We start from the raw sequence: 14,166 nt of genomic DNA on the forward strand, positions 1-14,166 counted from the left end.
AAAAATATAAAAACTTTATATAGTATTTTATGAAAAAGATTACTTGATTTTTTCGGTGTTTAATCTAATGTCAAATTAACTTTGTATTACTATGCCTAAAAAGTGAAGTTATCAAGAGCTTGCCCTCCCACACGCTGCATCRGTGTCATGTCACTGTCAGTTTACCAGTTTAACCTCCATAACCAATTCAAGACATTATCCTTGTCCTTATTCATTATTTTAAAGTGTCATTAAACAGGAGCATAATTTTGATATTTACTACTTTTCACAGTATTAACTAGATGACCCAACTGACCAAAGAGAAGGAAATATGAAATATTTATGAAATTCTTCACAAGAGCAGAAAACAAAATTGAATACATCAGATAAGACATTCAGATCTGCAAATGAAATGCTAGAAACTACAAGAGCATAGAGGTTTGGATTTTAACTATTTATAGAAATTATGTTCAGTACTGCTTTATTTTAGACTGGAAATTCTTTTTACAGATCAACGAAATTCCCATACCTTTTTGCAAAGTTAGTTTATCCATCAAATAAAATTATAAATCAACAAGCCTGGAAATTATTTTTCCATGACTTTTTAGAACAGCTGTTAAATTGCATTTTTTTTTCATGTAAAGGACTAGATGTATGTTACACAGGCCACCTTCATTTTGAAGCTGACCTACTTTGTAGCTGTTTGTTACATTTGAACAACCTCCAGAAGGTTACAGACCAACTGAGCTAAGGATATATAAAATCAACACAGAGGAAATGAATCTTGGAAAGCAGTACATGTCCAAACAGAGCAGTTGCTGTGTTTTGGCACTCTTGAGCACACTGGTACATGGCACAAAGAAAACCGGCACCCAGTATGAACTACCAACCCCTTCAAAGTACTACTTAAACCCAAGATTCTTCTGAGTGCTACAACAAATGTATATGTTGAACATTGTAATAAAACTGAAAAACTGCTATCCTTTGATTTTTAGCAAAAATCAGTAAAAAGCTGATGTATAGGAATGATACACATACCTGTCTAAATTTAGCTCTAGCTTCCTTTTCCTTCATTCTTCCATGTGCAACCAGATAGTCAAACACCTCTCCTACAATTAAGTAATGAGGTACATTAATGYCAATTTCAGAGTCTAGAGTTTCCTTTCTAGTAGTTACCCACAACAATTCCACCAGAACGATTTTACTTAAATTGAAGTTTACTATTATAACTGTAAAGACAAAACAAGATAAAACYGCAATGAAGGCCAACAGCAATTTACTATACCATAGTCTTCTATATAAGAAAACATTAAGAATTAATGAAAGATTAATGAAAAACTGAATATAGGCAAAAACATTTGTTTCCAATTATTTATGGTAGAAACTGAGCAGCATACTTCCGTTTTGTTAACTAAGATGACCTGTACCCCTTCACAGACTTTCTCAAAAGAGCATCTTTTACACCACAAAAATGAGCCTCATATGAAAATATCTAGTGGTATCTATAAATACTGTCATACTAGTATTGTAATTTTTCTATATGTGCATACAGAAGTGTTCTAATGAAGGCAGAAATCTTAAGTTTTATCCTAGGCTTAAAACAGGTACCCACGCTAAAGAGCACAGTAGGATACACTGAGGTAATCCATCACGCCAGCATCAGACCTGTAAAATACATGGAGAAGCAATCCTGAACAAGCCCAGTGTTGCATGGCTGTGGACATCTAAAGGAGACTATTAATGCACAATAAAGAGCTGTATTTCTTTTAAAATCAATCCAATTTTGTAGCACAAAGACTACAACATTCATGCTCTAGGTTTAGCCAATTGACCCACAAAATATCAACGTGTTTGTGAGCACAGAGGTTTTCTTTACTAAAAATCAGTAGTTAGATAAATAAGAGAATCCCTGCAAACACAGATTAATATGCCATTTTAAAAACTTTTCACTGACATGCAAAAATGATAAAACATTTAGAAGTGAATCAAGTATCTAAATATTCTCTACTGAGCAAAATATCTCCCGTTTTACATACAGGCACCTCAAGAGAAAACCTGGGTAACTTCACTTCACTTTTTTTTTTTGGACAAGAAACACTTCCACAAACTAAAAAAAAAAAAAAAAAAAAAAAAAACTTATAGCAAGAAAAAAAAAAAGTATCTGAGCCATCTGACAGTGTCATAGAATCATAGAATCAGTAAGGTTGGAAGGGACCTCTGGAGATCATCTAGTCCCAAGAATTTCTACAGAATAACTTTACTTCAGTCTACAGCATATTGTTTAAACACAACTCAACTCAGCTGTACTTCACAGCTGTTTCCTCAGAAAACTTGAAACAAACTACTACTTTATAATTCAGGGAAAAGGACACCAGAGAAAGTTATCCTCTGCAACTTTCAGTTGTAGGGATACAGTTTTTCCTCATCTTCCAACCACAGAATGCCTACAGACCACATCTGACCAGCAACGTGATAACGAAGAAAGATGGGAAATTGATCTTGCACTACATCATGCACGTATATAGTTTCACGGCTTCTTGGACCAATACATATCTCTGCACTATTTCATTTAAGATGCCTGTTACTTTAGACAACTGTGAGCCCTTCTATCCTGTGAAAGCCAATCACTAGATGGCAATAGGACTTCACTTTTGAGTGAAGCACCATAAAAAAAACAGAGGATGCCTCTGGGAATACTAGAAAATGTTAGAAGAGCATTTTACCATCCTTGTTTTTGTTTAGACAAGGTGCTGCTGAGTGCTTAGAGAGCTGTTAAAAGACAATGTATGCAGGTAGAAAACCAGCACCTGATTAATGGTAATCAGATACACTTCACAWAATGTAACATCAGGGTCAAATTCAGTGCTGAAACTTTTCTATGAAATCTCTGTATCTCCMTCCCAAATCTGAGGAAAAGCCTCAAAAATCTGAGACTCCCAGCAGCTGATTCTAAAGGGTCACACTGAAAAACAGTGTGCTATTAGGTTTTAGCAAGGYAAGAGTAATTTAACTCTCTATACCATGATTCTAGTTCTGGTGAAAGAGCATGACATTGCATGATATACATTTTTTTGCTCAACAATCAGGAATTAAGTGTTTAAGCTCCTTTATAACTTCCCTCCTAAAACGGACAAATGACTAAGCCCCAAAACTCTGATAGTAGAAAGTCTGTGACTAAGATAGGTCAAATATCATCAACATCTGAAAATCAGAAGTACTGGTGCTTTAGTAAGTGGCAGTTAAACACAGAAAATGTTGCATCTGAGTATGTTTTTACCAAATATCTTGTGAGAACGAAAACAATAGAGGAAGGGTACTGAATACAGTAACTTCTAAAAGTTAACATTTGTTGTAGACAGGAGCAATCTGTATGTGATTGAAGTGAAAAAAAGCTGAATATAGATTCTGATTAAATTCAAAATGTGAAAATAGAGCAACTATTGTTAAGTTGCAATAACTCAGAGTGTAGTTTTAAAAGCTATAATTTATATGCAGCCTTAAGAAGTCCCAGAGAATACAAAATATTTTGCTGAAAGTGTTACCCAATCATGACATTAATATTTAATAAAAGCAAGCAAAACTTAATAGAAAACACCTATTTTCTTTGACTTGGCAACTTGTTTACATTTATAAACACAGCAGAGACACTTACCTCCACTTGCATATTCCATTATTAAATAGAGAGTTTTTTCAGTTTCAATGACTTCAAATAATTTCACTAGAAAAGAAAGCCATTTATTAATCAATTATCTAGTTACAGAARTATTGTTTTAAGATAACTCCATAGCAGATTCTTTCAAAATTGCTGTTTGACAATATTAAAATACTTCTCTGAAGAAGCTTTTTCTATCTGATGTTCCAAGATGGAAAACACTGTATCATATCTGGTTAACTCATAAGGAACAGTATTTTGTCGTGAAACAATACTTTGCTTCAGTTTCATGGGAAAAACAACTTAAGCAAAATTTCCACCAAACTGAGCATCAGCAATAGCCATTTTCATGTGCTGTACTGACATACATGGTGACAAGTTATCAAATAGCCTGCTCGCAGTCCTGTAATAGCACATCAGTTAAACACCACAATTTTGAACAAAGTCTTGGCCACTGCTTGTTTTTGGTATATACTTATTTTTAATGAGATCTTAAACTCAGGAGCAAAGTGAGCATTCCACTCAAAAGGAACAACATTAGCAATTATAAAGCTATATAAATGTTTTAAATATCCACATGATTCTCTTTTTTTTTTAAAAAAAACACACACACACAACTCTGACAAAATATTTATTACTACTTTACAATAAGTTAAGCTCTGATGCAGAAAATCTTCTATTAAATTTATATCATCATAATTTTAACAGAGGAAAAAGCTAGCATTCTCCAGTGTTGGAAATTATGTGAAAGAAACAAGGTACCTATATTTGGATGATTTAAGATCTTCATTATTCTTACTTCTCTAAAGAGCTGAAATAAACATGAAACACGAAGTTAGTTAGTGAAGGTAATAGGCAACAMCCAGTCTTCCTAAAGTTTGATCATTTTGACTTATTTAATTTTAAATGCAAACATACTATTAGCATCTCAGTGAAGTTCATGAAATAAGCATTTATTGGAAGGAAGAGTTAAGTGCTTGCTTCTTTTAATCTCCCGAAGAATCCCCCTGCCCTCCCTGCAAACTGAAAGAAAAACCACTAAGCACTTCAGTTAGCTCAGGAGACCAGTGAAGTCTGTGGTTCCCATGCTTTTTGGGCCAAAAGTCCATTAAGAACCTACAGAGCTTCTTCCTGGCCACTACATATCATATATATACACACATACATACATACATGTGTGTGTGTGTGTACACGTGTGTGTGTTTTTTATATATATATATATATATACACACACACACACACTTCTTTATAGAAAATATTGTTTTCAAAGCTTTATGAACCCCCTATAGAGCACAGCTTGAAGACCACTCTGCTATATTACTGGCATGAATTCAGCACTCTTCAGTATGTTATTAGAACCCAATCTTCTAGCACACCATGGAATTACTATGCAATGACAGGAATTTGCAGGGGAAAATCTGCTGCTTCTATTGCAATAGTATATTATTCAACTATACCAGCAACAAGCAAATTTCAAGCATATATGGGAAGGCCAGGCTTCTTCCTGACCATTCTAAAAATGTTACTCTAAGATGACGGAGACATGGTAACATCCATTTTGGGATTTACTACTATGGTTTCAATCTCTCTGATTGCAGGACATCCAGCCTCCAAGACTGCTGAACCAATACAACAYGCTAATGTACCTGCCAAAATTAACAGGACAGAACACAAACTGTGTCTTCCTGACCAAACAAACTCTAGTCAGTAGAAGAAATGCTTGATATTTAAGGCATTATTTTAAGGGTAAAGTCTCAAAACACAAGCAAGCTGATCTAACTGCTGTAAAACTGCTGTACCTCCTCACCACCTACTTTCCCATGTGGCAAGTTTGTACTACTCCCCTTTACGCAAGCATTGGTGCTCATCTGGACCAACTCATAAGGAATGAATTTGACCGAAAGCTTCATCAAAACCAGAACTCCCCCAAATATAAATGGTCTGCCCAGAAGTTTTCTGTTGCTTTTAAAGTTGCGTTGTTTGTCAAAACGCCAAAGATCTGTAAATGTTTAATATTATATTCTATTTCTGATACAGGAATAAGATACTTTGAAAAGTATCCTGATAAAAAGGAAGTGTTTGGGAAGAACAAAATGTGGATAACCTATGTGCACCAACTTTCAAAAAATGAAGTAGTCCCTATTTCCACACCTTCTAAAGCCCACRTTACAGTTCATTAAAGAGTCAGGTATCATGGGGAAAACAAAAACAAAATGCACTGCTGAACCTGAGGTCTTTTGACATATGGACACAGAAGAAGGTGTAGCAAGACAACATCAAGGCTTTCTACTCAGAAGTTGAAAATTACTTCTTAATTGAAAAATTTACTTGTCTTAATAAGACAAGGGCAAACTATCAATTTATCAGTTTAATTTCTAATACAAAGATTAGAAACTACTCCCAACTTGTTGCACAGCTCATTTTCAGGAGCTCTACAAATAGCACTCAGCAAAGATAAACATCCTCAGTCTGCAAAATAAATGCCTTTCAGTTTTGCTGTCGCCTTATCCTTTGACTGCAAGTCATATTAGACATATGGAAAGAGTTGCACTTATTAATACTGCTAGTGGGCAAACTGAACAAAAAGAAAACTAGCAGTGGAAGCACAGATACATGCTGAGTAATAACCCTGCATCAATGTTACCTGAGCTTCAATGTGCCAGTATACGCCTTAAAAGAATGAGGTGGTGGGAGAAGGAACTGTTTTTTAAGCTGTCTTGGTACATGTTGAAAGACAAAATAGAAGAGTTCCTGCATTAGATATTGCAAGAGTTTCAATCACAAGCGATTATAAAAAACACAGAAAAAGGCACACGTTTRCTAAACAGCAAGTCCATACACTAGCCAGATGGAGAGCTCTCCATGTCCCAGCCCCCAGACCYGCAAAGGGAGAAAGATTTTCACAAGATACTGTCCTAAGCCAGCTTAAGCCTCAGCTGTGTATTAGGCGTCTCCTGATAACTCCCCACTGGATATGCCCTACGTATAAYTGTGAGCCTCAATTAGGAGGCCTTYGCACAATGCAAGAAAAAATTTGCCTCAAACAGATCACAACTCCAAAACACAGACAAAATACATTATGATCAGAAAGGTCTATGCACTTCAAATTCTCATCTTTTCATTGCATCTTGTAAAATACTGCCTGACCAAGGGTGAGAAAGTACACTGTACATATTGATGGCTTAAGAACTTTAAAGCCTTAAACAAAACAAGGTGCCCAAACAAGTGGCAAAAACATCTGTGCATAACAATCAAAATATTTGGCTGAGGAGCCAAGTTCTAAAAAAGGAAAATGAGAAGTGATTCAGTGTATTACAGAGCCTTGGTAAAAGTCTTGCATATAATGGAATTACTTATGCAAAATGGAATAAAGAAAAAACAAAGGTTTTTTTTTGGTCTAGGAGGAAGTGAACTACTGTAGCACCAACACTTGCTCCAGCAAGACTGATATTCACGGGGGGGGTGGGGGGGTGGGTACACAAGTACATTTTTGGAGAATAATGAATATGACTAACAGCACTGCCATGGGAAAAAAGCTAAGAATTCCCTTTTCTTTTAAAGCAGGGAAGTACCCATTACAGTTTCCTCTTTACTAAAGCAAAAGCAGTAGAGCAGTAATTAGCCTAATTGAGGCTCGCAACAGTCAAGAGCAGCTGCCTGTGGCCACCACAGCCCACCTAAGTAGCAGACAGGAACCCGCATCCTTGTGAAGAACTGCACTGCTGAATATTTAACTGCCAAACCTGCAGCCACCAGTACCTTACTGCAGCAACACACTGACTACTGCTGCTTCAAAAAGGCAGGCAGGTCCTTCACAAGGTTAACTGTTTTCTGGCAGCAGAAGTATCAGTGTGGAAGATGAGAGACAAAGGATCAGACTCAGCAGACTAAGTCAATCACCACTCGCTTCACCACCTAAGGATGAACATGATATGCAGCAACATCACAGCTGAGACACTATATACACCATATCCGCTCCTCTGCACAGCCCTTCCCTCCCCACCATACCTCAAATATTTTATCRCTCCCTCCAAAAGTGCAAGGTCAGCAGCACTTCCATTTTCTTTTCCCCTGAATCCACAAATGTGTAGTTTGCTTCAAATACACTGAGACTATGACATTGCCAGCAATACTGGGGGGGGGGGAGAGGAATTGGAAGAAGAGGTTGCAAAAAGCCTAGATGAAGCAACACTGGTAAGTACTGTATTGTGTATTAAAGTCTACCTTTAYTCTGCTTACTATAAACAAGCAGGCACTTAAAATTAAGAAAATGACTTTCCATTTCYGAATTGAGAACACTAACATTACACCTTGCTAGACCTTCTTCTGTGTACGTATGCCAAACAACCCTATAGAAATAAGCAAATTAGCAATTTCACTCCTCAAATTTGATCCAACTCCTACTCACTATTTTGTGCCAAGCCTTCAGACTCCCATTTAAGGGGAAAAAAGTCACTGATGCTCAGAATGTAGCAATGGACAGTACCAATCCACAAATCACATTTTAAAATCTAATTTTATAGGTTTTGAAAATAAATAAAATGACAACTGAGACAGAGATATGAACGCAAACTGAACACACTGAAGAACCAAAGACTCAACAAGGAACTTTACCTAACTTACCATATTGCCTAATTTACATTTTATTTCCTCCTTGCTTTCCCAGAAATTACCAATAAGTCAGAGATTAAGACGAAAAAACCCTTGGGAAAACTGGAACCACATTATTTCCTCTTATAYGGCCTAAAGGGTCACTAAGAAGTACCAAAGTTGCTATAGACTTGGAAGAGTTATTCTTTCTTCTCTTGTTTTTCAATCAAGTCATACAATGTAAGAACTTGTGTATTTTTCCAATTTCCTTTGCAGCTTTAATTTTGATAAAAACATCTAATCAYACGATCTTTTTAGTATTTGCATAAAATCTAAATGTGTATATTATTCAGTTTACTTTGGTTGTACAGTTTAATTTTGTTTGCAGGTAAGTTCTGAGTACTCTCTCAAATAGAAACATTGCACAGAGCTTTTTTATCAAAGTATACAAAAGTAAATAAAAAGCCTTTAACTGCAGTGCTTAAAAGAATGGAGAGTTAGAAAAGTCCTAGGTAAAAGTGACATTTAAATGTACTTCCTACAGGCTTGTTTGATGAAAGAGCAAGATCTATCACTCCTTACTAAAACAGATAAGGCAATACAACTGTAATAGCACACAAAACAATTGAGGCTAGAGGGAAGAAACCAGAACAGCCACGCTAAAATTTGTTCCTGAAAACTGCAGTACCTTTTCCGCCAGAAACTATGTGAAGCGCATGGATAACGTTTGGCCTTCAGTCCGGAGGCAGCATTTTCAGGAGCAGTTTAAGAGGACAGAACAAGCTTTCTATTTGTAAATTTAGCAGAACGCCCAGCATGCGGGAGACATGGGGGCATGACATCAAGCCACAAACATCCTCTCTATAGGGTCAGACTGTGCTTTAGAGACAAAGGAAGCCAGATGACATCTTAGTCTCAGGATATTTCATTAACTTAAAACAAGAGGAGCTGGTAACACTTTTCTCAGTTTACAGCTCTGTTCAAACTCATCTATAAAATTGCATATACATCTTGAACAACTGCATGGCTTTCAAAAACATCCATTACAAACCCAGTTAAATAAAGCAGTCAGATGTGTGCGARGTAGGAAACACTTCAGATTCTCCAGCACAGGCATTCAGGCTTAATGGAAGGAAATAAGTTACAAAACAGCTGAAAGACTAAACATAAAAACCTACCTTTTGTAGACTAGTTGGGTTCAGCTGTGTTTTGTCAATTATTTTTATGGCAACCTAGAGGAAGAATAAATAATTAATATTTTCAGTATGAGCAACTGTAGCCTTGTTACAAACGGATAGGTCTAGTAACAGAAGTAGAAACATGAAAATAACAAAAAAAATCTTCAGAAAATTACATACTTATAGACTGTTTTAACCTGTGAGCATTTGGATATGATGCTTGAAGGATAATTTAGTTCTACTGCAACATACTAAACAGGAAAGTAGAAAAAACCCTAGTATTTTAAGGCTATTCAGAGAGAACTTCACTTAGTCTTTTGCTTGACATAACATTGTAACACATTACATATATATATATACACTCACGTTATATACTACATTATACTATACTACAGTGGATAATATAATGTATTATACTGGAACTTATAATACTAGATAGTACCTTGGTAGAGAGCAGTGCGCCTGGAGATTATATTTACAGAGTATAGTTACAATACAGAATATGGAACAATAACTGGGAATGCCAACTTGTGAACGTGCTTTTAAAGCATAAATTTCATAGCAAACAAAGTAATGCTATACAGATTTTGCAAGAACTAAGGTCATCTTTGGAAATTCACTGAATATTTATATCATTCTGTTCCTTGACAGATAATGAAGAGAAATATCACTCGTGTGTATTAACAGAGACCCATGAATTGTATTGCAACAATATGGAAAAAATCTATTCCTTTACCGCTTTTCATCTTCTCAGTAAATACTGCACAGAAATGCTAAAGAACAAAATAAAAAATTCACAAGATAACCGAAAGAGAAATTCAGTACCACAGTAACCAGTCAGAATCTGAAGATTTAAGACAATGCACAGGCAGCAGAGATGGAACTTAATGCAATGCAATTTGGATATTAGATGAATTAGAACAGGAAGTGGGACTCTTCCTAGAATTATGTGCCAATTGGTATTTTTCCATCCTAAATTAGAGGTTAAACATGCCAGAAGAAACTCCACAGGAGTCAGGAAGATGGTGCCTTTCAAAGGAGCTAGATGCTGCAACTCAGCTGATTATAATACCTCACTAGCACTAGACAAAGGCTCAATTCCCCTTGAACTTTTGGTTCAAATAGTAGACACTGCTCCCTCCCATGCTACAGCTCCCATTTCCCKGCATCACTTCATCTCTGTTCTCTTATCAAACTTGGGGTTGGAAACATATGGAATAAAGAATAYCTTAAAAAAAACCCAAACTTATTGCCCTCAATTCAGTGCAGAAACACATGGATGGAACATCATGACAGAGAGGGTGAGAGCAAAACAGTGTTCAACATTTGGGCACATCAAGGTATTTTATACAATGGGTATGGAGTTTTCTGAAACTGAAATTCAAGACACATTTTGAGCCATTTGACATGCAACATATGGTGCAAGGGCACCAAGAGGCTAAGAACACTTCTGTTTGGGGAATATTTTCTTCTAATGCATGCCATTGAAATTAAAGATCACTGTACTCCCTGGGGCAAAATTCCACCACAAAATCTTGAGAAATCACTTCAAAAACAAAACATTAGAGTAGAGGCATTATTATATTTGCAGCTGTGTACAAAACCAAGGAAGATTTTATCTCTACCTTTATGTCTGTTGAACTGTTCTCACCTAGGTAACGAAGTTATTTACATTCTGCAACCTCTTAAAACTAGACTGGATGTAGYGACCACTGCCTTTTTCAACAGAGAATAATGTTAGTTTAAAATGATCTGGTGTCTCTAGACTAACCATGCCACAGAACACAGCTGTTTGCTTGTTAAGTGCATCCTACTCAGAACAAGTTACATTTGTATCTCAGCTGTACTAATTCTGATGAATTTTGAAAGACAACACCACCACCACCACTCATGCCCATGAACTCTTAAGGCATTGGGTTCCTGCAAAATGTAAGTCACYTGTTACCTCTGTGCACTGGCGCCAGATGAAGAAAGAAGTCTCTGACACCGGCAAACAATTTCAGCCCTGGAGATACACCACCAGTACACACCTAAATTTTCAAAAGATAGACTTGCATGATTGTTCAGTGCACTAATTATAACTTTAAAGGCAAGATGAATTTAGAGAATTCCTATCTGTACGAACAAAGTACAATGTGCTAACACTGACTTGGAGAGCTTAAAGTGATGAGAACAGGGAACATATTCAGGCTCTATAATAAGGTCTCCAAACCACAAGCAACAGGAGCCTGTCCCCAAGAATATTCCTGACAAGCTTGAGAAAGAAAATCCGGTTTTACTAAGCATAGTTAGTGAAGCAAACTGCTTTCTGAAGTAGACATTCTGCTCTCTGTATAGAAAGCAAACCTGGAAAAATTTCAAGCATTGAGTGCTATGGCCATTGTTGGGAAAATGAGAGTCCACCTACACCAGTACTTTGCAACATCAGCTGTGATATTCTATGTGAGAATATTAGGAAAAATAAAAGCAACTTTGCTTTCACTATTCACAGTAACAACACTTGAGACATTCCTCCTACATGGCTGGAATGCAGACATTAAAGCAGTCAAAAAAAAAAGGAAAAAAAAATAGGTTGAGACACTGTGAGCTGCTTGGCTAAATGGCTACCACTCAGGTATTTTCTCCCTCTTAAATTTGACAACTTTTTCAATGGAAGGAAAAAAAAAGAAAAGAATGAACAAAAGAAAAAAAGGACAACAGAGTCCTTCGAGTCACACTTGGATCCTGAAAGGATTCTGAGCAAATTCCGTCTTAGCAGGAAACCTGAACTTCCTGGATATTGACTGAACCTATGCCTTTAACAAACAGAAGGGTCCATATACTTTTGGCTATGATTCCAACCATCTTGGAAACAGCAAAAGGTAATTCTACCTTTTAGATTTGTTTTGACTAGTATGGAAAATTTGTCAGAGGAAATAACCTTTGATAAGTTACAACAAAAAATGCATGACTTAAAGYCAAAGAATTAACAAAAGCAGATTTGCAATGAAGATACTTGATTTCAGAACGGTAAACAGACTACAAAAAACAGTCTACTAGATAGAAGAGCTCAAACGAAGTTATTTACAAATGCCAGATTTAGTGCAGGGAAGCTAACCCTCAATACCTCTGCAGGAAACAGAAGGACACGCACTCGTTGGCAGGGTGACTCAAAACATCCAAGTCAGGCTTGTTTTCTGATCTCCCCTAACGGACTGCACATTTCTCCCTTTCTGTAATTCGAGGGTAGGCTCATTATACATCTTTACAGGTATATCCTAAAGATAGGAGCATAAAWAAGTCCTGATACTTACTCCAGATGGAAACATGAGAGCTATATYTCAAGCAACAGGAAAATTTGTAGGGAAGGGCTTCATATATAGSAACTACCCCAGCAGAACACTTAAACAAACATATCCTCCCCCCATATCTGCAAGAAGCAACAGAAAAGTACGGATCTGCTGCATGATTAAGTAGTTAATCAGCACAGTGATACAGAGAGGGAATTGCCACGAAGTAAAAACGAACTAGACCTTTCAAAAGACATTAAGAATAGCCACAAAGATAACAAGGACAAGAAGATAAGCAGGGTCAAAACAACTTTGATCTCTGCTGTATCAYTGCTAACTTAAGTGTGACACCCAAGTAAATAAATATTTTATGTTTCAATATACAGATTGGGAAGAAAAAAGGAACAAAAGCAGGATGGTCAGCAAGAACAAGTACATAAAAACAAAATATTATAAGGTGAAAGAAATTCAGAGAGATGAGTGCACTCTGAGGCAAGACTGAGAAAAAATATCCCAGACTTAAAGAGTCATGTATTTAAAAAGAAAAGAAGAAGGATTCTTGTAGTAAAGATTTTTAACATCTAACAAGTGAAAAATGGCAGCATAGGATAGAAATTATCCAATTTCACCCTCTTTTAATAAAAAGAGGAAACTGAAGGCAGCATTTGCAAGCCTTCTAATAGACCCAATTATCAYAAAATTCTTTAGTTCAAGATTTGAAGGAAGAAATTAGGGAAATGGAGAGAATGGATAAAATGCAACATATTTTCCCCACAGTTAATTGCATCCAGTTTCTGAATAAAAATGGGAACATGGCAGATACAACTATCTTGACTACAAAAAAAGTCTCATCTGTGAAGACATATGGAAACTATTGAAGTCAGTAAGCTGAATTGTAGGTAAAAATTTAAGAAAACTGGATAAAGGGATTTCAAGTAAATGAGTAATGGAGTTTCTCAAGGATCAGATTTGGGACCAATTCTGTTAATATCTACATTGGTGACCTGCGCACAGGAAGGCAAATCATAATGGTAAGTCTGTTGAAAGAGTTAAGAAGCATCACCAAATAAAACAGAAAACTGATGTAAACAACCTTGGAGACTACAGCCGCAAAGAAAGTGAGAATCAGCACTACAAAGTACAGCCACTGATCACAAGGGGGAAGAAAAAAAAAGGAAAGTGACTACCATGACAGAGGTAGCTACCATCTTAAAATGGATGAGATAGGTACTTCTGCAAGGGTAAGGAAAAATTAGCGACACTGGAAATTGTTATCTAGAATTAGTGACACTGGAAATTGTTATCTAGAATATTGTGAACATTTCTGGTCATACATATCCAAAATATGTATTTATTATCAATGCAGCATAGTTTTCCTAGCAGGAAGGGAACACTTTACAAATCCCTCTTATAAAGGGCARACAAGTTCAAAATACTTTGAGCTAATTTTACAGGAATATAGTTAAGMGCTGCCTTCAAGGGGATGACACTCATTCCA

At 36.3% G+C, this 14,166-nt stretch overlaps 1 protein-coding gene across 8 annotated transcripts in view; it reads right to left on the bottom strand.

The window, feature by feature from the left end:
• Positions 1-14,166, bottom strand: part of MARK3 (microtubule affinity regulating kinase 3) — a 60,272-nt gene that overhangs the window by 30,931 nt on the left and 15,175 nt on the right. For all 8 annotated transcript variants that reach the window (XM_085317384.1, XM_085317382.1, XM_085317379.1 and 5 more), the window contains 4 exons: positions 9,400-9,453; positions 4,394-4,442; positions 3,632-3,697; positions 1,018-1,088 (listed from right to left, as the gene is read on the bottom strand). In XM_085317384.1, the coding sequence (XP_085173510.1) occupies positions 1,018-1,088; positions 3,632-3,697; positions 4,394-4,442; positions 9,400-9,453 (240 nt within the window). The remainder of the gene's footprint in view (positions 1-1,017; positions 1,089-3,631; positions 3,698-4,393; positions 4,443-9,399; positions 9,454-14,166) is intronic.

This window comes from Rhea americana, unplaced genomic scaffold (genome assembly GCF_003343005.1).
Source record: "Rhea americana isolate MKP2758 unplaced genomic scaffold, rheAme1 scaffold_5, whole genome shotgun sequence".
Taxonomy (NCBI): Eukaryota; Metazoa; Chordata; class Aves; order Rheiformes; family Rheidae; genus Rhea; species Rhea americana.